Source organism: Leptodactylus fuscus, chromosome 7 (genome assembly GCF_031893055.1).
Source record: "Leptodactylus fuscus isolate aLepFus1 chromosome 7, aLepFus1.hap2, whole genome shotgun sequence".
NCBI lineage: Eukaryota > Metazoa > Chordata > Amphibia > Anura > Leptodactylidae > Leptodactylus > Leptodactylus fuscus.
The window spans coordinates 40038688-40064294 of NC_134271.1; the positions used below are offsets into that span (position 1 = coordinate 40038688).

A 25607-nucleotide genomic window follows, 5' to 3' on the forward strand; every position below is an offset into this window, starting at 1 on the left:
TAATACCCCTCTGAACATAACCAGGAAGTTTATTGGTACCATGACCAAAATGTTTACCATTATCCAGGCCACAGTGCCAAAAGAGTTTCACCAAATACTTACACAACACATGCGCATGCACATCAATAAAGTTTACATTTCCATACCTGATCTTTATAAAGTAAAATACACCTCAAGCGATATCTGCTACATGATAAAATAACAGCAATAACGATTATCACTAGAGATGAACGTATAAATTGCTACAATTTTTATAAGGGGATAGAAAATTATATTTAATTTGCGTGCACAAAACTGGTTGGCGCATTTCTGCGACTTTTGCGCTTCTTTAACCCCCGCACTTGTAAATATATATATATATATATATATATATATGTGTGTGTGTGTGTGTGTGTGTGTGTGTGTGTGGTATGTATGAATTCCTCACATATTACAGTTGTTTGTTTGCAGAAAGGAATTGCTACTTTTTAGTTGCAAATTTGAATTTATGTGCAATTATTGCTTGTGTGGTTATATATATATATATAAAATATTAAGTTGTGTTTTTATATACAGTATGATGTACAATCTCAAAAAAGTTCGATTTTGTTATCACAATCACAGTTTGCTAGGTGCAGTATAGATTGAATTTGAGTTTTAGGTGCAAATATATGTATATTTAGTGTATTTAAAAAATATATATATTTGTGTTTGTCACAAAGTTACATGAATTTGGATGTGGCTTTTGATAACCCATTGAGACACATGTTATATTCAGGTTATCTACTTTTAAAATATAGGGTTTATGGGTGCACTTGCTTTCCAAGGTGTGTAATCCCTACATCTTATAGGATGATACATTTTTGATATTTCCAGCTTCAAAGCAGAGTTTTGTTCCTTCCAGTTCTGGTGAACTTCTGAAGACACGTGCATGCGGATGTAGGCCTTAGTGATATGAATGAACTCTGCACATGTTGTACTCTTGTTTTGTTTTGTTTTTTTATGTAGATTGTGAGCTCTATTAGCAACTAATATACATTTATTTGTTTTTGGGTTTTTTTTCATAAAACATTCACTTTAAATCAAACCTGCATGAAGGAGCCTGTTTATATACAGTAGTAAGGGGCATTCTGACAATGCTGCATGTGTCTAATTTAAGAAAATATATAGGTATGGGGGGGGGTGTTGGATGATTTTTTTTAAAGTTGCAATTTAGGTTTTTGTCCATCTCAAAGCTGTGAAAATTGCTCTGGCTACTGAAGATGCAAAATTTCCAGAGATCCCTGACAGTGAAAGGGTTAAGGGCAAGAGCTATTGGGATGGTAAAGGCCAATATTAGACCTATACTAAGATATAAATGAATGTATACACCTAACTACATTTGGCATATGACCCTGCTACTGTAATCTTCATGTATGTAAATAACTATGTTGAACAAAATATTTTATTAGCTTTTAAGATTCTTGACATAAAAATTCATTGCATCTGTATAAAATCAACCACAAATGTACTCTAACACAGGGTATGGGTGTTGACATACATTCGGTAGATAAACATATAAATATTTCAGCTTATGAGTTGTAGTCCATGTAGTTCCAAAATTTTAATTTAATTTCTTGCTCTTGTCTTTCTTCAGATCATTTGATCTATGTGCGCAGCACCAGCCTCATCTTAAACCTTTTAGGAGTCTGAGAGATCCCAAAAACAGGTTTGCTGTCTAGAGGAGACTTGGGGTCTGGCAGGTGGAATTCAAAGTGTGTCAGCAAAGTAGTGAAAAATAGAAAAATTTCCATGCGTGCAAGATTCTCCCCAAGACAAACCCGGGGGCCTGAAGAGGAAATAGATAATAAGAATACAGATAAGAACCAGTAATATGTAGCCAAAAGGAGTGAACATACATGACCCCACACTTACAACGACTACCTGGATAATCCATTGCCTGGTTATATAGATTCAGATGTGCCCACTCTTACCTTAAAGGGGTTGTCCCATCACAAGGATCCTATCTACTATGTTAGTTCATGTGGTTTTAAGACTTTTCCTAAATGCATTGCTTTGTCAAAACTGCTTTGTTTGGCCGCTACCTTAATATATTCACTTCATTGTTTACACTCCATTTCTATGGCCCTTGGGATTATCTGCTCATTTGTCAAGTGATGTAGCTGCTTGCTCTCAGAGGGGGAGGGAGGGACTGCGAGCAGCTCTGAGGTATTTGATAAGCTCCGCTACTTAAATGACACAGATAGGGGAAGTGAGAGCTCTGGGATTTCTGAGCTCTTATCAGTCGGTTTAATTGAATTTGGCTGATAAGGGCTGAGATAGGGAGTCCGTTAACTCTGTATGTAATGCAAACTGACTCAAATCCAGCTCTGCTACATTAGCTTCACACTGTGGTAATTCATTTACAACCAATCCTGTGCAAGTGGAACCCCGCCCACCAAGGTGCCAAGAAAAGCAGGAAGTGAAGAGAGCACAACAGCCTGCAGGTTAGTGAACGAGCGTCATGGGAATACCTTTAACCTTTGGTTGAGGCTTCAAATTCTCCTGAAACATAATACGGTAAATAAAATATTGCAGTATTCTAACCAAACTGTGTACAATTCACACAGAGTGGGTTTATAAAAGTAACGGTGACATTGTGATGATCTAGTATCTATTCAACATAATTTATGAACCATTTGTCTTTTGCCTTACACCCTTTCTCATTTTCTTTAGTCCTATATTACCTGCAGAAAACGGTAGAAAGGACTCTACTTTCTTAAGTTCTCCATCCTTGTTTAGAAAGTTCTCAGGATTAAAGTCATATGGAAACCTCCATTTACTCTCATCGTAATGCAATGAGGACAAATCTGTGATAATTGTTATCCCCTAGATGGAAAAATGAAAATTGGTCAACAAAGTATATTCTATATATAGATTCTTTATGAAAATGAGCACTATGTGTATAAGTGAGATGGGACGATGGGACACGATACATATACAAAAATCCCTTTACCCAGGTCAAACTGGCTTCTGTACATTTACCGGTTTGTCTCAAATGATAAAAAACAAAGTATTTTCCTCACTTTTGGGATAACATATCCATTTAATTGGACGTCTTTTATAGGTGAATGAGCAACACCCAGCGGTACTACTGAGGCGAAACGTTGTACTTCTTGTAACACAGCCTGTGTGTATGGCATATTCACTCTGTCATCGTAGTTAAGATGGTCTCGTGTTCCTCGAATCTTGTCTATTTCTTCCCTACACTTTTCTAGAATACAATTATTAAAAGCAGATATGATATAGAGAAATACAGAAAATATAAACATTTACTGAAAATATAAAAATATTAAATGATACACTTTTACCTTGAACATCTGGATACAACGTCATGTAAAGAAGGCTCCATTCTAAGCTGGCAGATGTGGTCTCTGTACCAGCCACATAAAGATCTCCCACACATGTAAACAGGTTCTCATCATCAAAAGTTGACTTGTTGCTGCTATTGTGCTCCTATATAGAACATACATTAGAAGGTCACAAACATTTAGCCTGCCCTGCTTGAAGTATATCTAACCTTTCAAACTTTGTAAAAACCAGTTGTAGTTTGTGTACATATAAACAGAGATGAGCGAACAGTAAAATGTTCGAGATTCGATATTCGTTTCAAGTAGCCCCTCAATATTCGACAACTCGAATCGAATATCGAACCCTATTATAGTCTATGGGGGGAAAATGCTTGTTTCAGGGGTAGGCAACATTCGATCAAATTATACTTACCAAGTCCACGAGTGAGGGTCGGCTGGTTCCTCCGTACAGTCTTCTCCTTGCAGTGTCCCCGCGGCATCTTTCGGCTCTTCATTCACTCTGCCAGGCATCGGGCCTGGGCAGAGCCGAATGCGCATGCCCGCACTACAAGCAGATATGCGCAGTCGGCTCTGCCCAGGCCCGATGCCTGGAAGAGTGAATGAAGAGCCGGAAGATGCTGCGGGGAAGCTGCACGGAGAAGACTTCTAAAGGTAGGAGAAGAACCAGCGTTGATTGGCCGACTGTATAGCATTCGGCCAATCAATGCTGGTTCTGCATCAAACTTTTCCATTCGAATAGCGAGTGGTACTCGATCGAGTACGAGTATTTCGAATATCGTAGTATTCGATCGAATACCTACTCGATCGAGTACTACTCGCTCATCTCTACATATAAAGTGTAACACAATATGTGGCCATTGTATGATGTGTAGTCGGCATGTGTTTGCAGTTTTCTCCTCTGCAGGCTCTGTCTGTAATTTTCAATTCTCCTTGAGCTGGTGGGTAAAGTCTATCTACAATGACGTTCCCCATACTCTGCACACAGAAAGTAGTGGATACTGATACTGATAGTGATAGTGTTCCCTCTCTTTCTGTTATTTAGAAGCAAGATTATATACGAAATTAAAGAGACTAAATAAAGTACTTCGGTTGAGATTCCTAAGAACCTTCTGTAGTCTTTACCTGTGTCTCTCCACTGTCCGTCAGCTCCAGCCCACCCCCACAGACCTCATATAATAACTCCATGAGCATTCTCTTCTGATATGACATATTACAAAATTTCATATACTCGCTTGTACTATTGATTTATGCTAAATTTCTTGAAAAGATAGTAAATGATAAACTTAAATCTAAGATTTGATATAAAGATACAAATACAATTCTCTGTGTAACTATATTTGATATGTTAAAGGAATTTACCTTTTCCATTTCATCTAAATAACAGTCAATGTAATCTCGCGGTTGATCGGGCACTCTGGTTCGCTTGTGCTCTTCTAACATTTCTCTGAGAAACCCAAAAACAACCTTTTGATTTCTGAAAATCTTCTGATGTGGCAAAGGAAGATGTTTGATGAATCCAAATGCATTGTACAGCTACAACAAGAAGTTAAGATTTGGCAATTACATTTGGATTATTGTGAAACAGTTTTTTTTTTTAGGGCATTCATAAAAGAGAACCCAGTCATAGCTTTCCTTAGCTTTTCTTCAATTCAGTATCCAAACTCTATATTTATGAGGCTACTGATAGGACCCAACCGCCACGTGCAACTCGGACGTCAGCCAGAAGAATGTATTGGAATTGCAGGACTAGACCGTGCTGGGAGGCACCAGACCATGGGGGATGAGTGAGTATGTTTTTTTTGTTTCGTTTTTTAAATTTTAATCTGGACAACCCCTTTAAGTAAAAAAAAAGGTACATGAGAAGATCCTTAAGAGTTAATATGATATTGTAAGACTTGCAATGCTGAATTAGACTAGAAATGCTGAATTTAGCACATCATTTCAATGCTATAACAACTAGAATTGGGGCATCGATGACGCTTGGTCCTGAAAGATTAAACCCTTCCTGCTACAGGAATTTTACAATTTTAATTTTTGACTCCCACCTCCTTCCAAACCTCATAACTTATTTATTTTTCCATTCACAAACCCACATGAGAGGTTAATGTTTATCGGACAAATTTTACTACATAATGATATCATTTAATTTTCTGAACTATGTACTTGGAAGCTGGAGAAAAAATTCAGAATGAGGTAAAATTGGAGAAAAACTGTAATTGTGTGACTTTCTTAGGGCCTTTGTTTTTATGGTGTTTACTGTGCAGCCAAAATGGCATGTCACGTGTATTCTATGAGGTGGTATGATTTCAGAGATACCAATTTTATTTAGTTTTCTTTATCTTTTAAAAAAAATCCAAAAATTTGCAAAAATTTTTTAATAGAATCATCATAATCAGACACTCATAATATTTCCATATATGAGAACATATAACATGTCTTTTTGCCGTTGTATTTTTTATTCATACCATGTTTTGATTGCTTCTTATCCAAATTTTTATGGGAGGTGAAACCAGAAGATATCGGTTTGGCTCTTTCGATTTTTCCCCACTATAGTATTCACCGTATGGCAAAAATATTTTAAGCTTGTAGAACAAATGTGTTTTATTTTATTTACTTACTTTTATATATGGTCTATGTAACAGGGGGTGATTTGATTTGTAGTTTTTTTTAATTTCCAGGGGCTGGCAATATATGAAAAATGGTGCCTTGGTTAGTGGAGATGCAGCAACTATTTAAATATTGGACATCCACCATAATAATAGGGTGCATGTCAGGAAGGGGTTCAAGTGAATGCAGATTGATTGTCATTCTATTAGTGTTAAAGTCTGTTGCTCTCATTCCATGATGGATGAGAGCAACAGACACTAACAGTGGAGTGAGTCATAAAAATTATATAAAATTATATCGACAAACTGCATTTTGTATTCATTTAAGTTATCTTTGGCTGACATTGAAATTTGATAATCTGAAAAATGTAAGTATGACAAAAAAAAAAAATCTGTAATGGGGCAAATACTTTTCCCAGCACTGCACATCAGGCTATAGATAGATCAATGGCTCAGAATTTTGTAGACCTACGGACTGGGTGTTGCTCATAGAAACATCTGGTATAAGTCTTGATTTTTTTAATTTGCTTTACCTGTCTCCACCTTTAGGTGAAATCAATGGGAGCGTGAACGGCCCGCAAAAGCTCACGCGGCGTCTTCGTGCCGCATCACGCGGCACGTAACTCCGTGTGAACCCTCCTAAAATGTTACCATCATGGCTTGTGGAAAAAGCAGTGATATGGCGGAGACATTCCTAGTTTTACAGTGTAGGATATCTGGTAATTGTCTGTGTATCTGAATTTGTTGTGAACTCAGTTTATATGTGTTATAGTTTTGTTATCACTCAGATATGAACTTAATGTTATATCCAAAAATTAAATACAGTGGACTTCATACAATACTGTAAACTGCAGCCTAAGCTGCAGTTCACACCTGCGTTCTACTCTCCGTTCTGTGCTTTCCGTCTTCTGCATGCCAGAAGACGGAAAGCTCAGACCGGGTCCGGCCGTGAGCGGCGGTGAGTGTTTTATGCTCTCCGCTGCGAAACCGGATTTTTTAATCCGGACACAGAGTACTGCATGTCCGACTCTGTGTCCGGATTAAAAAACCCGGTTTTGCGGCGGAGAGCATAAAACGCTCACCGCCGGACAGCTTTCTCACCCATTCAAATGAATGGGTGAGAAAGACTCCTGCAGGTTTCCGTCTCCTGCTCTGTTTTATGCAGGAAACGGAAACCTGAAGTACGGAGAGCACAACGCAGATGTGAATGAGCTCTGACAGGTTCACATTAAAGATTTTACTTGTGTTGTGTTCCTCTTTGTTTTATTGTACTCCAACCTTTTCAAATATTTGTCAACATTTCTTTTTAGTTTCTATTTATGGTAAATGATTTAAAGAGGACCTTTACTGTCCTCAGGCACATGCGGTTTTATATACCGCTAGAAAGCCGACAGCACGCTGAATTCATGAATTATGAGCCCCGAGTGAAGAAATATTGGTGCCGTTACTGATAGTTCTTCGCTGTCAGAAGGGCGTTCCTGACGGTCTAGCTGGGAACGCCCCTCCTGAAAGTACTGTGTGTAGCGCTATACTAGGAGGGGGCATTCCTTACCGCCCAGAAATGATGCTGAGCAGTGAGGAATGTCCCCTCCTCCTCCTGACAGTATTCTTGACAGTCTATAGACAAGTACTGGGGGAATGTTCTTCACCGCTCAGCATCATCACTGGCCGGTAAGGACGCCCCCTCACAGTATAGCACTACATACAGTCAGGAGAGGTGTTCCCAGCTAAATCATCAAGAACGCCCTTTCGACAATGGGCAGACATCGGTAATGACACCAATATCTCAAGCCCCAGGGCACATAATGGGAAAGCCAATAGTGCGCTGAATTCAGTGCACTGTCGGCTTTCTAGCGGTATATAAAATCGCATGTGCCTGAGGACATGAAAGGTCCCCTTTAATACATTGCTAATAACTATTTTCATAAAATGCATTTAGTTTTTATTAACTTGTTAGTTGTAGAATATCATAGATTAGTTATTCATACCTGTGCCCAGAACTGCGTTGCTATCTTTACGTTTTCACGCACAAGATTGAGAATATCTCGAAATGTTGAATCATCATAATCATATCGTCTCCCAAACACAACGGAACAAATTATGTTGGACACAGCATTTTCAAGCACATAGTGAGGATCGTACAGACAGTCTGAAAAACACAGGTATATAGTCTCATTATGTTAAATATGTTCATTTCTGGTTCTGTTTAAAGAATGGTATTAAAGTATGGCTGATGCTGTCACCCGTGTCTAGTACCTGTGCCTAAGTCTGTCTACTGTATCTGTAAAACATTGCAAAGGTAATGTTAAAAATGTCCTTACTGGGGGGGGGGAGGTCACACAGTGGCTCAGTGGTTAGCACTGTAGTCTTGCAGCGCCGGAGTCCTGGTGTTCAAATCCCACCAAGGGCAAAAAAACATCTGTAAGGAGATTGTATGTTCTCCCCATGTTTGTATAGATTTCCATCCCATATTCCAAAGACATACTGCTAGGGAAAAAATGTACATTGTGAGCTCTATGTCACCACAGGTCCTGCAAGCAGCACCAGCTTCTAATGATAATAAATGCATGGTGACTTGGCTATTGTTGAGGGTGTGGGGACTATAGGGAGCAGATTTTAATGATCTTGACACATGGTAGCTCTCAATAGTATTTGCAGGAACAGAGACCTCTTGTTTACACAGCAATCCATGCTGAAACTGAGAGGTCGAGGTGTGATCATCTGACTTATTGAAGGTGAAAGCAAGATATAAAAAGACACTGTGAGTAGACAACTACTATTACTGAGGGGATGGCCTTTAGACAATATAATGAATGGAAAAAAAAATCTGAGTGTCCTTAAAGATTCAGATCCCATACTACTTAGGGCTCATCCTATTACAGATTACTGTAATACAGTGGACACGGGGGTGTTCCTTCCATAAGACGACCTGAGACAGCTTGAGGTGGCTCATTATGGAATAAACTGGGGGCAGAATTTTGTTGTTACTTATGTTGTTATTGCAATAAGTAGCTGCCGGTACTTTTTACTCATCTGTCCACGCTCCTGTCTAGGCCACCTTTCGCTGCCACCGCTAGGCAGTGCTACACTTCTGTTATAACGCTGAAAAAGTATGGTGTTCTTCAGCGTCAGCTACAAAGCACCCTGGAGACGGCAATGGAGGGCGGTCAGGACCAGAGTGTGGACAAGGGAGTATAAATTATTGTCTGTGGGAGTGGAGAAAAAAAGGGGGTCCTGAACTTAGTGGTGGTGGGGTGTGTGAAAAAGAGGGTTATATGCTGTGTGTGTGCTCAAGGCCAAGGCCCCATGTTGAGGAAACGCAGCTTTTTTTGTTGCAGATTTTGTTACGTTTTTTTTGAGCCAAGAATGGCCAATAAAGGAATGAAAAATAAATAGGAAGTTCTTACACCTCTATCTTCTGCTTAATCCACTCCTGGATTTGGCTCAGAAAACCGCAGCAAAATCTGCAACAAAAAAAGCTGCGTTTCCGCAAAGTGGGGCTTCAGCCTTAAAGGCATTCATATACTGTGTAGGTGCATTTAGTTCGCCTCAGACAGCAAAGAGGCTAGGTTCATCCCTAAGTGGACAGAAACTGCTCCTAGCCTGTGCTATACCTACATTTGCTATCTAGTTTATACAAAAGCACACAAAGGCATACCTCCCAATCGTCCCGATTTCCGCGGGACATTCACGATTCCGGGGACGTGTCCCGCGGTCCCGGTTGGAGGGAGGTATGTCCCTGATGAAGCCATTGGGCGAAACGCGCGTCGGGGCGTGGTACGTGTGGTAGGTGCTTTATATTATAACTATTGTCTTAGGGTTGGTGCTTTACCTTCTATGTATATAATTTTCACATATGTCTCTCTGTTGTGAATTCTTACCTATGGGATATTTCTATCTACTTTGGAACTGCCACACTTGCAACAACATGTGAACCCTTATTATTTGACTGTGATATATATACCTTTTTTTTACCCTAGACCTATATACTATTTATTACCACACACCACCAGCCTTTTTGTGAAGCATTTACCCCCTGTTGTTTATGTGTAATTTATGTTTTCATATTTATTATCACTTAATAAAAATTGTCATTTTATTTATTGTGTTGCTTCTGTCACTTCTTGGACATAGTCATACTTAGGATTCACATCTGTAGCATTCATTCTGTTTTTCTGTTCTATCTTAGGAACAAGTAGCAATCCCTACTACAATGGGGTCCGTTGGGTATCTGTTATGGTTCCCATTATTTTGCGGGGCTGAAAAAGTCTGCCATGCAGGACATTTTTGATAAAATCTGTTTCTCAGAGGCTACGGATAAAACCTGGCTTAAAAAGGCAATATCCCCTAGAAGTTTTGCTCAAGTCTCTATAGGTCTCTTGGACACCTTCAATACTCATATCAATCTCATTTATTGTCTTTATACTCAGGAAAGATTGCTGGTCAACCATTCTAAATTTCTAATTGGCTAAAATCTTAATATTCATTGGATAAACTCACATACTAAAGACATCTTAAGGTGCCGTCCACAGGCTTACCTTTATTTTTCTTAAATTCCTCAATTAAGTGCATTTTCTCCTCACAAATTCTCTCTTCCATTGACTTTTTTCCTAGGCCAAAGTTCCGCAGTGTAGACAGGGTGAAGCGCCTATGCTCCTTCCATCCCTGCCCATAGGGGGCAACAACCAGCCCTGGGTCAAGATGTGGAAATTTATTAGGGTTAGCAGAATAACATATAATTCATACATCTTCAAACTACAAACATGTAAAAATAAAAGACTGGAAGGCATCAATTTGCATGGTTTTCTATATTTTATTCAAGTTATTTATATTTTTGTTGCTCACATAGCATCAACATATAACACAGCGATATACAAAGATTTACTGTACTTCAGACTGGCTTTTCACATGTCATTCACCTCCCCAAGCATATTCAGCTATCACTACCATATTACAGAGCACTTATGAAGTCTTATGCAGATTAGATAGTTGGTGCACTGTGCGCAGGCTGCACTACCCTATGCAGTGGGAGTTGATCTTCCCATTACTATGACATTACCCATCCTATTCGAACAACAAGAGCAGTGGTCTCAGAGCTGAAGTCCTGAAGTCCCCTGCCCTGGGTGCACAAACTGCCTCATTTGCACAAGACTTAAAGGTTGTTTTTCTCCAAATCTACAACAGTGACATACATAATAAATGTATGTTGTGTATTACTGCAACGTGCTCTGTAATACAGTGGGGACAGTAGAATATTCTTGGGGGAGTTAGTAGACTCCCTTTATGTCCAATAGAGAAAATAAAATCACAATTTTTTAAGAGGCATACACCTCTTAATAAATTTGGGTCATTTTTAGGATGTCCCGAACTCAGATTTGGAAATCTACTCTGACTCTTGGTACCCCCACTGACGGATTAGCTTGGAAATCATCATCTCCTGCCATAAACAGGCACTTTTGCCAGAACAATAAAAGTCCAGCCAAGTACAGTACAATTGGCCACAACCAGTTTTATTTGTGTTTTTTCAGGCAGTCAAATAACTACTGCACAGCATCTCAAAAACAGCAACCAGTATAGGATTTTATTCAGCAGCATTCCCAGGAGCAGAGTCATGAAGCTGTGTGCTGTCTGCCCTTATACACACATCGCAGGATTACAAGGAAATAACCCCAATCATCCAAAATACCTGAAATTGCTAAATGGAATAGCGACACACCCAACGCTCCCTACTCCCGAAGCAGCGAGGTGACATGAGGACATCCCCTCAGGCGGTGCTACCAATCAAAAACTAGGGTATGGCATTTTGGCTAAGGTCTTCTTTAAGCTAAAGCAGCCCAGGTACAGTACCCAAGGCAGGGAAGGAGACTGGCAGAAACAGGGAGCTCAGCTGTGTGGGACATCGCAACAGCAATGCAAATACTGCACAGTACGTTTACTTAGTGGTGCACATAACTACCGGCAACTATCAACACTTATTTCTTTTTATTGGCAGCCCCCAGACGTTAGGGCACGATTGTTCTGTTAGTGTCAGTAGACCACTCCAGTCATTTACAATATTGCAGAAGCCAGTACAATCATGCTCTAGCATCTAGAGGGGCCACCAACAAAAGGCACACTGGCAAGCAACTATGCCACTATAGGGTATAATACTGTGTGCAGGGGCCATTATGGGCATAATACTGTGTTCAGGGGCCACTATGGGCATAATACTGTGTGCAGGGGCCACTATGGGCATAATACTGTGTTCAGGGGCCACTATGGGCATAATACTGTGTGCAGGGGCCACTATGGCCATAATACTGTGTGCAGGGGCCACTATGGGCATAATACTGTGTGCAGGGGGCCACTATGGGCATAAAACTGTGTGCAGGGGCCACTATGGGCATAGTACTGTGTGCAGGGGACACTATGGGCATAATACTGTGTGCAGGGGCCACTATGGGCATAATACTGTGTGCAGGGGCCACTATGGGCATAATACTGTGTGCAGGGGCCACTATAGGGCATAATACTGTGTGCAGGGGCCACTATGGGCATAATACTGTGTGCAGGGGGCCACTATGGGCATAATACTGTGTGCAGGGGCCACTATGGGCATAATACTGTGTGCAGGGGCCACTATGGGCATAATACTGTGTACAGGGGACACTATGGGCATAATACTGTGTGCAGGGGCCACTATGGGCATAATACTGTGTGCAGGGGACACTATGGGCATAATACTGTGTGCAGGGGCCACTATGGGCATAATACTGTGTGCAGGGGCCACTATGGGCATAATACTGTGTGCAGGGGCCACTATGGGCATAATACTGTGTGCAGAAGCCACAATGGGGCATAATACTGGGTGCTGAAATGAAGGAAGTGGGGTTGGTCGATCGGGGACAGACATCATGCCAAATGTCCGCCTTGGGCCCCTACCATTCCTCTTTACGTCACTGAGTGCATGGGCAGCTTTACCTTTGTATAGATTTATCTTTTATAAATCATCATAATTTTACCTAACTGTACTGAAGAAGTTGGCCAGATATAGCTGGATAGGAAATATAAAGTAGCATTTACCTTTTCTACCAGAGATGACTTCTGAAATCCTATTCTGAGGCCTGTCTGCGAACTCAACACCCTTAGTCACAAGAACTTCTTTAAGGTCTTTCAATCCTCGGACCACCACCGCGGGAGTAAATCCCAGATAGATGCTGTATACTGGACCATATTCCTCAGAAAACTGGCCAAGAAATAAAATAGTTGTTCTGTGCATTAGACAGATAGACATACATAGACCAATTGTGTAAAATCTAATATACTCTGCTTATCACTGCTTCCATATCACTGCATAGCTAGGCATATTTATCATTCAATGAAAGCTAGGTAAGCATTCCTGTATAAGGTGCAGCCATCCAGCTTATCCACAATATAATATACTTCCAAAGCAACACAATCAAGAATTTGTTAAAAAAACAAAATCTAAATAATTTATATTCACAAGGGGAATAATAGAAAACATATAATAGGAATAATGATAATATTATTATTATAATAATTATTATTACTATTCATATAATACTACAGTATACTACCATAGCAAATGTCTGATTGCAAACCCATGACACCAGATTATCACGTATGTAGAGAGAGTCTGGTCGCACTCGTATGTTAATTTCACATAGAAATAATCACATAATCTGATACAGAATTCACCAGCAGCCATACGTGACTGCTCATCTAGTGTCTACTCTAAACACTATTGTGCCTTCGTAATACCATGACTGTCATTGTATCATGAAAGTTGGCTTCAAGGTCAAAAGAATTTTACTGGAATGCACCAAGAGGAAACTCACTTATATCTGTGAAAAAGTAACAATTCTACTACCTAATTTGTAATACAGGATCCCACAGCAGCTTCTCATAGCAGAATAAACTGGGAGCACCAGACTCAGAGGTGCTGACAGATGATTTCCCTGAATTGTCTCGGAGGTATAAACCCTTCTACAGGGAACCTGTCAATGAATAAATGACTGTTTACAACAAATCTTTTCCCCAAAAATGATATCAATCTACTCAGCGCCTCCTGTTGTATAAGGACTTGTTCACATCTGCGTTCAGGGTCGGACTGGCCCGCCGGGGAGCCTGGGAATCCCCCGGTGGGCCCCGAGCCTTGACTATTAGTGCTCATTTCCCCAATGCAGAAGCATTGGTCAGGGGCCCGATCGGGATTTTCAGTGGCCGGGTCGGGCCCCTGAACCAATGCATTTGCACTGGCAAACTGATCACTTGATAGTGGCAGGGGCCGGATCTGTAAGCTCGGGGCTGCCGGCAGCACTGTAATGATTAGAGATGCCCGGCTGCCGGCAGTTTCCCAGGGCCCCGACACTTACACCGGGGGCCTCCTGCCAGGGAGAACTGAGGACACCCGGGGCAGCATCTGCAGTAGCTATTGCTACCATCCTACGGTATGTAGAACTCTCTGCCCAGAATTTCCCCTCCCCCTCCCAGCAGTGAGTTATCGCTCACATCGTACTGTGAGGGGACAGAGAGAAGTCTGCTGCTACTGCTGCTGCGACCAGATCATCACCTTTCTACTTCACAAATGTGCACAACTATGTTGAACAATCTTTGTTTTCAGATCATTTGAGAGTTGTTTTGAGTAGCCCATGATGCCACTCTTCAGAGGAGATTCAAATAGTAGAACAACTTGCAATTGGCCACCTTAAATACCTTTTCTCATGATTGGATACACCTGGCTATGAAGTTCAAAGCTCACTGAGGTTACAAAACCAATTTTGTGCTTCAGTAAGTCAGAAAAAAGTAGTTAGGGGAATTCAAATCAATAAAATGATAAGGGTACCCATACTTTTGCACCGGTCAAATTTTGGTTTAATGCATATTGCGCATTTTCTGTTAGTACAATAAACCTCATTTCAATCCTGAAATATTACTGTGTCCATCAGTTATTAGATATATCAAACTGAAATGGCTGTTGCAAACACCAAAATATTTAGAACTAAAAATGATTAAGATTAATAGGGGTGCCCAAACTTTTTCATAGGACTGTATATATTTTTTTTTCATTTTTTGGTAAAATGTAATGTTTAATATGTATATGTGTACATTTTTTTTAACCCTTAAGTCCTATCATGGTGTCTATCATACACCACTACCTACACATATCATTATGATAGACACCATGATAGGACTTAAGGGTTAAAGTATCTGTCTCTATACTGTGTGAGGACTGTATGTTTGTATACAGGTATGTGTGTGTATATACAATATGCTATAATAATGTGTGAGTGTATGTATATAGGTGAGTATATATAGTATTCATATATGTATATATATGGCTTATATATGAATGTATATAAATGTATATGTGCTATAATAATGTATATGAGTGAGTGTATGGCTATATTTAGTATTCATATAAGTATATATTTGACTTATATATGGTATACTAGCATGTGCCCGCGACTTAGTCTGCGGGTTGGTTGCGGCGCTGAGCCGCTTATATGTAGCGAACTCATGGTGGCTATGATCCGCCGCACTCCTTACGCCATCGGGCCCCCTCCCTATTTACGGCTTGCCCCCCGCCCCCCCATTCCCCAGGGCTCTTCCCCCCCGCACCAGGTCCCTTACCCCATACATGCGCTACCGCGCCCATGCACCTTTCCCTGCCCTTACGTCTGCCTGTGCCCATGCCCTGTCTTCCCTTGCGGTGCGACCGCAGCCGCCCCTCCCGCTCACAGGTTCTTCGCCCCGTGCTCCGGTTCCTCCCCCCCAAACATCCAAACCCACAAACTTTCACATTTATAATATTATTAGGGTAAATGTGCAGTACATATCCTAATATATATATATATGTATATATATATATATATATATATATATATATATATATATATATATATACACAGTGGGGCAAAAAAGTATTTAGTCAGTCACCAATAGTGCAAGTTCCACCATTTAAAAACATGAGAGGCGTCTGTAATTTACATCATAGGTAGACCTCAACTATGAGAGACAAAATGAGAAAACAAATCCAGAAAATCACATTGTCTGATTTTGTAAGAATTTACTTGCAAATTATGGTGGAAAATAAGTATTTGGTCACCTACAAACAATCAAGATTTCTGGCTCTCACAGACCTGTAACTTCTTCTTTAAGAGTCTCCTCTTTCCTCCACTCATTACCTGTAGTAATGGCACCTGTTTAAACTTGTTACAAGTATAAAAAGACACCTGTGCACACCCTCAAACAGTCAGACTCCAAACTCCACTATGGTGAAGACCAAAGAGCTGTCAAAGGACACCAGAAACAAAATTGTAGCCCTGTACCAGGCTGGGAAGACTGAATCTGCAATAGGCAACCAGCTTGGATTGAAGAAATCAACTGTGGGAGCAATAATTAGAAAATGGAAGACATACAAGACCACTGATAATCTCCCTTGATCTGGGGCTCCACGCAAAATCTCACCTCGTGGGGTCAAAATGATCTGAAAGAACGGTGAGCAAAAATCCCAGAACCACGCGGGGGGACATAGTGAATGAACTGCAGAGAGCTGGGACCAATGTAACAAAGCCTACCATCAGTAACACACTACGCCGCCAGGGACTCAGATCCTGCAGTGCCAGACGTGTCCCACTGCTTAAGCCAGTACATGTCCGGGCCCGTCTGAAGTTTGCTAGAGAGCATTTGGATGATCCAGAAGAGTATTGGGAGAATGTCCTATGGTCTGATGAAACCAAACTGGAACTGTTTGGTAGAAACACAACTTTTCGTGTTTAGAGGAAAAAGAATACTGAGTTGCATCCATCAAACACCATACCTACTGTAAAGCATGGGGGTGGAAACATCATGCTTTGGGGCTGTTTCTCTGCAAAGGGGCCAGGACGACTGATCCGGGTACATGAAAGAACGAATGAGGCCATGTATTGTGAGATTTTGAGTGCAAACCTCCTTCCATCAGCAAGGGCATTGAAGATGAAACGTGGCTGGGTCTTTCAACATGACAATGATCCAAAGCACACCACCAGGGCAACGAAGGAGTGGCTTTGTAAGAAGCATTTCAAGGTCCTGGAGTGGCCTAGCCAGTCTCCAGATCTCAACCCTATAGAAAACCTTTGGAGGGAGTTGAAAGTCCGTGTTGCCAAGCGACAGCCCCAAAACATCACTGCTCTAGAGGAGATCTGCATGGAGGAATGGGCCAACATACCAACAACAGTGTGTCCCAACCTTGTGAAGACTTACAGAAAACGTTTGACCTCTGTCATTGCCAACAAAGGATATATAACAAAGTATTGAGATGAGATTTTGTTACTGACCAAATACTTATTTTCCACCATAATTTGCAAATAAATTCTTACAAAATCAGACAATGTGATTTTCTGGATTTGTTTTCTCATTTTGTCTCTCATAGTTGAGGTCTACCTATGATGTAAATTACAGACGCCTCTCATCTTTTTAAGTGGTGGAACTTGCACTATTGGTGACTGACTAAATACTTTTTTGCTCCACTGTATATGTATATATGAATGTATATATATGGGTGCGTTCACATGATGTAAAATGGAGAGTGATCTGGCATGTATACGGCATGTCAGATTTTGCACGCTCAAAAAGATCCCATTGATTTCAATGGGAGTTACGAGCGTATACGCCGCGTTATTTTGCGCCCGTAATTTTGGGGGGTCTTTTTGAGCGCACAAACTGCTATCACGCGTAGACGTGCCAGATCACTCTCCACTTTACATCGTGTGAACGCACCCTATGAGTGTCTAAGTAACTGTTGCAGTTTTTGGAAATCGCAGAAACTCTGTGGAGTTTCTGTAAAAAGTGCTGCAAGAAAACTCATGTGTTGCTGCTGGAGGGGTTTCCCGCAGCGCTTTTTGGCTGCGGGACGCTGTGCTAGACCTTGTCCTGATAGTGTGGTGTACAGTATTTTGAGATTTTAAAGAGGAGCTCTCACCACCTGGGGCACATGCAGTTTTATACACTGCTAGAAAGTCGACAGTGCACTGAATTCAGCACGCTGTCGGCTTTCCCGTTCTGTGCCCCCATTGAAGAGCTATCGGTGCCAGTACCGTAGCTCTTCACTGTCAGAAGGACATTTCTGACAGTCTGTCAGGAACGCCTCTCCTCACAGTAGTGCCTATTGCGCTGCACTGTGAGCGGTGAGGAACGCCCCCTCCCCTCCTGATAATGCTCGCCGATAGACAAGTACTGGGGGGGGGGGGGAGCATTCCTCACTGCTCAGCTTCATGGCTGAGCGGTAAGGAGCGCCCCCTCTCAGAGTACAGCGCAATAGACGCTTCTGTGAGGAAGGGGCATTCCTGACTGTCAGAAACGCCCTTCTGACACTGAATAGCTACGGTAATGGCACCGATAGCTCTTCACCGGTGGCACAGAATGGGAAAGCTGAATTCAGTGCACTGTCGGCTTTCTAGCGGTGTATTAATCCGCCTGTACCCCAAATGGTGAAAGGTCCTCTTTAAGGATTAGGAACAACAGTGAGACGCAGTGTTTTTTATTGAGGTTTTGTCCCCAGCACCTCGTTGTCTCCTGCCTGTGTCTGTTCAGTCTCATGGCCTTATTTCTGGAAATCCTGCACCTAATTAGTCTTAGTGATCACATGAGGTGCAGGACTCCCAGCAAGGAGGTGCCGGCACGAGACTAAATGGACACTGGAAGCGGACAACAGAGTAACGGGGACAGGTGAAGGCGCTTTTTATTGATTTACTTTTTATTTTACACCTCCCGCCCGGTACATGGGTTGCTCCAATTCCTGTACAAATCTTTAAAGGATTTATCCATCTTTGTAATATTGATGGTCTGTCCTTAGGATAGGCCATCAATATTACATCTGTGATGATACAACAGCCAGGACCTCCGCAGATCAGCTCCTCCAGGACAGCGTGGCTACATGTAATGGTAACATTTCTAGGAGCCATGCTGATCACTTTCCATACAGTGTGTAGCAGTAGGTCTAGGTAGTGCGTTGTTGCACATCGTATGGTAAGTGAGCTGCATGGCTCCCGACATGTTATTACCTTTAGCCGCCCTGTCTCGGTATCGCTGGTCTGCAGGGGTCCTGATGGTGGGCCCCTGGAAACAATTCCACTGGTGGGCCCTAGACACCCCAGTCTGACCCTGTCTGCGTTCGGTATTCCATTCGGGGAGTCCCCTAGGGACGCATTAAAAAGCGGTGAGTAATGAAAGCACATGGACCCCATAGACTATAATGGGGGCCGTGTTTTCCATGTGCTGTCCGCATGAACCATTGAAAGAGAAAAGTTGTTCTTGAAGTACTTTTCTCTCCACATGACTCGTGCGGACACCGCGCGGAAAACACATGGACCCTATTATAGTCTATGGGGTCCGTGTGCTTTCATTGCTCACCGCTTTTCAATGCGCTGGGTATTACGTTTGGATGGTCTTGAAGCGGACACGCTGAGCAGAATACTGAACACAGATGTGAACATGCTACCTGCAGACTAAATAGAATTTTCCATGTCACTGGTTCCCTTTAAGAGGGGCACTCACAAGGTATAAGTATATCATAAACATGTTGTGTTTGCATTGGCATTTAGAACATCATAACATTACTATGCATGTGTCATTATGACTGTTAAAGTTCATGGTGTTACGATAATACAGAACATTTACCTTTAGCCCTATGTATAGATAACATATTACACGAGTAAATGTGCTGCTGGCCAACAAGTCATTTCACAGATTCATATAAGATAAAATGAACAGCAAACAAGTGTTTTATTTATTTTATTGTTCCATCTTGGCCATTGTTATACTGGGATATAGAGATGAGCGAACAGTAAAATATTCGATATTTGATATTCATTTCGAATAGCCCCTCAATATTCGACTATTCGAACGAATCTGGAACCCCATTATAGTCTATGGGGAAAAATGCTTCGTTTCAGGGGATTCCACTCTTCGACTCAGGAGAGTCACCAAGTCCACTATGACACCCCAGGAAATGATGCCAACACCTCTGGAATGACACTGGGACAGCAGGGGAAGCATGCCTGGGGGCATCTAACATGCCCAAGTGACTGTATTACATCGGGATCCCTGTCAGCTTGCGAAATGCGGGAGCAGACTTTTTCCCATAGGAATGCATTGACCTGCGTTGATTGGTTGAATGCCATACAGAATTCGGCCAATCAACGCTGGTTTTGCCGTAGGCTCGTCTGTGAGGAGGCAGAGTCTAAGATTGGACCAGAATGGAGACTTCTGTAGACAGATCTTAGACTCCGCCTCCTCCGGCAGAACCAGCATTGATTGGCCGAATGCTGTACTCTGTATGGCATTTGGCCAATCAACGCTGGTCAATGCATTCCTATGCCGAGATGTAGCAGGGCTGGCCGTGCTCTCAGCTCGCCTACACCGGAGATGCAGCCAAACTGAGCACACGGCCAGCACTGCTACAACAGAGATGCAGCTGAGCTCAGCGCACGGCCAGCACTGCTACACCGGAGATGAAGCAGATCTGGCTATGCGCTCAACTCAGCTACATCGGAGATCGAGCTCAGCGCATGGCCAGCTCTGCTACACTGGAGATGAAGCAGAGCTGGCCGTGTGCAGAGCTCTGCTACACCAGAGATGTAGCAGAGCTGAGTGTGCGCTGAGCTCTGCTACACCCGAGCTGTAGCAGAGCTGAGTGTGCGCTGAACCCTGCTGCACACTCAGCTCTGCTGCATCAGAGATGTAGCAGAGTTGAGTGTGTGCTGAACCCTGCTGCACACTCAGCTCTGCTACATCTGAGATGCAGTAGTTTTCAGCACACACTCAGCTCTGCTGCATATCTGGTGTGTGTGCTGAGCTCTGCTGCTTCTCCGGAGTAGCAGACCTGTGTCAGCACTGCTACATCTGAGAACGAACCACAATGGAAACTGGTGTGGACTAATCTTAGACTCTGCCTCTACCGGAAGAACCAGCGTTGATTGGCCGAATGCTGTATTCTGTATGGCATTCGGCCAATCAACGCTGGTCAATGCATTCCTATGGGAAAAGTCAGCTCGCACATATCGCAAGTTGACAGGGATCCCGACCAGATAGAGCCCCAAAGAGCTGGGTGAGTGACATTCCCACCTAAATAAAGGTAATCCCTAGCTAACCCTGCCTGTACATCTATTCCTGTCTCACAGTCACATAGTTCACAGTCTCAAATTAACCGAATGTTAAATCCACCATTCGTATAAATTGGAGGTCACCTGATTTAGCCAGCCAATTACTTTTTCCCATTTTTTTCGATGCCTCCTTTCTCGTAGTTCCTGTCCCACCTCCCCTGCACAGTTGTTGGTGCAAAAAAACGTGTCAGGGAAGGTGCGAGGGGATACAAATTTTTAGTGTGTTTGCCTCGTGGTATTCGATTGGAATCGAATACCTCGAACGGCCTGATATTTGATCGAACAGTGTTCGCTCAGCTCTACTGGGATATCATCCAGAAGAAGTAATATGTGATAAATTATAATACTTCCCACGTATTAGATCCTGAAACTTTAATCTGTGACATCGGTATTAGTATATCTATCTGTTGCAGCTATTTGGGACAGGTTTTTGTCAGCAGAATATGTAAACATCAGGATGTATTTTGATAGAAATAATTTTTTTTTTTTTTTTTAAATAGTTTCAGAAATATCACCAAATACTATCTTTGTTGCCAATACCAATCATTAACACTGCAGTTTTCATTTCCCATTGCTTTGTGGTCTGAGACGCAAATAAAGTTGATGGTGGACAGTTTGAAACAAGACATTTTTTGGTGCTTTGAGCCAATGTTACCCATCAGATGGCTTTTGTGTCAGCCAAGTCCCCTAAAAAAGATTGTCACTATATACTGTGCATGCACCTGCATTCTTATATAGATTCTGCACTTACCTTCTTCATACCACAGTACATCAGATACCTTCTATGTGAAGGATGGGACAAAATATACATAATATATACATAATATACATAATATATACATACATAATAAAATAAACTTCAATGCTAATGCCAAAAACCCTTCCTGCTTCCTTGGATAGTACTATACAACCTGTACACACAGTGATCTGCCCCTGGACTGGTTACTTACTTTCTTCAGTGCCTTCAGCGGATTTGAGAAATCCATCTGCAGCATATTGCCAAAGACAGGAACTGGTACAGGTCCAGGAGGGAAATGTTCCGGGCGACATACCTTCTTGAATAAATAAATTAGAATGAGTCCCAGGAGAATAACTATACCGACATCCATGATGACTGCTGGTTCTTTGAAAGCGTCTCCAGATCAGGTACTTCCTACTACAAACTACAACCACTCCCAGACAGGAAGCTGTGACGATGCCTTGTGTTACATACAATCCCTGTCAGATGAAGGGAAAAGTTATTTTTATGCTGAAAAAGTTTGACAATTTGGAAAACTTCATTTATGGTAAAGAAGTTGTCCAAGATCGACTATGTGTCAGGTACTCATGACCTATCCACAGAAGGGAAAACTTCATGATGACATACCGATAATACCACAGGATAGGTCATCAGCATCTGATAGGGGGTCAGTATTGGAAAGTGAAACATTTGCTCTTTGATGCAATTCTAGTTTTAGCTTGATACCATGTCATATACAGTCCTATGAAAAAGTTTGGGCACCCCTATTAATCTTAATCATTTTTAGTTCTAAATATTTTAGTGTTTGCAACAGCCATTTCAGTTTGATATATCTAATAACTGATGGACACAGTAATATTTCAGGATTGAAATGAGGTTTATTGTACTAACAGAAAATGCGCAATATGCATTAAACCAAAATTTGACCGGTGCAAAAATATGGGCACCTCAACAGAAAAGTGACATTAATATTTAGTACATCCTCCTTTTGCAAAGATAACAGCCTCTAGTCGCTTCCTGTAGCTTTTAATCAGTTCCTGGATCCTGGATGAAGGTATTTTGGACCATTTCTTTCTACAAAACAATTCAAGTTCAGTTAAGTTAGATGGTCGCCGAACATGGACAGCCCGCTCTCAAATGATCTGAAAACAAAGATTGTTCAACATAGTTGTTCAGGGGAAGGATACAAAACGTTGTCTCAGAGATTTAACCTGTCAGTTTCCACTGTGAGGAACATAGTAAGGAAATGGAAGACCACAGGGACAGTTCTTGTTAAGCCCAGAAGTGGCAGGCCAAGAAAAATATCAGAAAGGCAGAGAAGAAGAATGGTGAGAACAGTCAAGGACAATCCACAGACCACCTCCAAAGAGCTGCAGCATCATCTTGCTGCAGATGGTGTCACTGTGCATCGGTCAACTATACAGCGCACTTTGCACAAGGAGAAGCTGTATGGGAGAGTGATGAGAAAGAAGCCGTTTCTGCACGTACGCCACAAATAGAGTTGCCTGAGGTATGCAAAAGCACATTTGGAGAAGCCAACTTCATTTTGGAAACAAAGATTGAGTTGTTTGGTTATAAAAAAAAGGCGTTATGCATGGTGTCCAAAAAGAAACAGCATTCCAAGAAAAACACTTGCTACCCACTGTAAAATTTGGTGGAGGTTCCATCATGCTTTGGGGCTGTGTGGCCAATGCCAGCACCGGGAATCTTGTTAAAGTTGAGGGTCGCATGGATTCCACTCAGTATCAGCAGATTCTTGAGAATAATGTTCAAGAATCAGTGACGAAGTTGAAGTTACGCCGGGGATGGATATTTCAGCAAGACAATGATCCAAAACACTGCTCCAAGTCAACTCAGGCATTCATGCAGAGGAACAATTACAATGTTCTGGAATGGCCATCCCAGTCCCCAGACCTGAATATCATTGAACATCTGTGGGATGATTTGAAGCGGGCTGTCCATGCTCGGCGACCATCTAACTTAACTGAACTTGAATTGTTTGTCCAAAATACCTTTATCCAGGATCCAGGAACTGATTAAAAGCTACAGGAAGCGACTAGAGGCTGTTATCTTTGCAAAAGGAGGATGTACTAAATATTAATGTCACTTTTCTGTTGAGGTGCCCATACTTTTGCACCGGTCAAATTTTGGTTTAATGCATATTGCACATTTTCTGTTAGTACAATAAACCTCATTTCAATCCTGAAATATTACTGTATATACTGTAATGTATTCCAAGATAGTGCCCATCAGAGCCATGCTGGCAATGTTGTAGCAATAGCTTGTAAATAAGCAAGCATAGTATTCTTATTTGCTTCACTCTTTCTTCTGTTGATTTTCAGGCAGACATTGCGGCCAATTTTCCATGAGAAACATCAGCGCAAATGTGAATGTAGCCTTGGGCTGGGTTCATATCTGCATTGGTATCTCCGCAGGTAATTAGTTTTTGTGATCTGTGGAAAGATAAGAACTGACAAGAAGGGGTCGTTTAATAACCTTTCATTTTATAGGGTTTTCTAAAACCATCCCCTGGTGTGCATTGGAGCATTGGAGCTTTAACGCTGTGTGTACGCTCTTTTGGATGGAGACAAAAGTCAAACTTGCAGTATTTTTGTTCCATCCAAAAAATAAGGCTACACAATGGACAGCAACATATCTGTCTTAACATTGAGGTCTATGGAAGGTGGACATATACAGATTACAATGGATGGTAATCCCTCTATGTCCATTTTGCGATTAATTTTTTTCCCTCTTCATTCTTCCCTGTCTATGCACAGAAGGATGCCTGTTGAAGCATCAAAAATGGCAGATTGTGGTATGCGTTGTCTAACCGTTTGCGTCCATTTTTTGATGAATGTTGTTTTTTTAGACAGATTCACAACGAGTAGATGCCATTGTATTGTTTATGTTGTATATTTGGATATCCTTTACAATTTAGGTACATTGAATTAAAATTATCTCCTTATTATGATGTATGTTGCAGTTGTTTTCATCCAATGGATGCAAAGAAAAAGGTCTTTAGTTAATATATTATTTGCCCTCAAATGCCAAACTGAATACATAATAATAATAATAATAAATTTTATTTATATAGCGCGAACATATTCCGCAGTGCTGTACAATTTGTAGGGTTCAAATACAGACAGATACATAACAAAGAACATCATTTCACACAATGGGACTGAGGGCCCTGCTCACAAGAGCTTACAATCTATGAGGTAGAGGGGGTGATACAAGAGGTAGCAGGGACGGCATTGCTTATACAGTATTCAGACAATTCTGTAATAGAGATGACTGTCATTACACAAACAAAACTTTATGAGCCGTCACTAGTGGTGTCCTGTAACATGTGGATGGAGCTTGGACAAATAAAGTTAGCCTGAAAAGACATCATATCATGTGGGGTAATGTGGGAGCGGGGACAGAGGAAGGCTAATAGTTGTGTTTTTATTCTTGATTTGAGATTATCCCAGGAGACTTGTCTCTCTGATGGGTCTGGGTAATGCGTTCCAGATAGTGGGTCTGTATGGCAGAAGGCTCTGGCTCCCAATTGTTTAATGTGGATCCTGGGTCAGTTTATTTGTACCTGCTGATTTGAGAGGTCGGCATGGATTATAGGAGTGCAGAAGTAGTCAGGGCCTAAATTGTTAATGGATTTGAAAGTCATCAAGTATACTTTAAAAGTTATTCTCCATTTTCTAGGCAGCCAGTGCAGTGAGCAGAGGATGGGGCTTTGGCTATTAACCTTGCCGCAACATTTAGGACTAGCTGAAGGTGATATTTTTTATGT

General features: G+C 41.6%; 1 protein-coding gene across 1 annotated transcript; it reads right to left on the reverse strand.

The window, feature by feature from the left end:
* Positions 1–1555: 1555 nt before the first annotated feature.
* Positions 1556–22187, reverse strand: LOC142213458 (cytochrome P450 2J6-like). Its single transcript, XM_075281806.1, has 9 exons — positions 22029–22187; positions 12998–13160; positions 10474–10626; positions 7924–8084; positions 4689–4862; positions 3330–3474; positions 3045–3232; positions 2706–2847; positions 1556–1807 (listed from the first exon to the last, which is right to left on the reverse strand). The coding sequence occupies exons 1-9, from the start codon at positions 22185–22187 to the stop codon at positions 1626–1628; spliced, it is 1467 nt and encodes a 488-aa protein (XP_075137907.1). The 3' UTR covers positions 1556–1625.
* Between the last annotated feature and the right edge of the window lie 3420 nt (positions 22188–25607).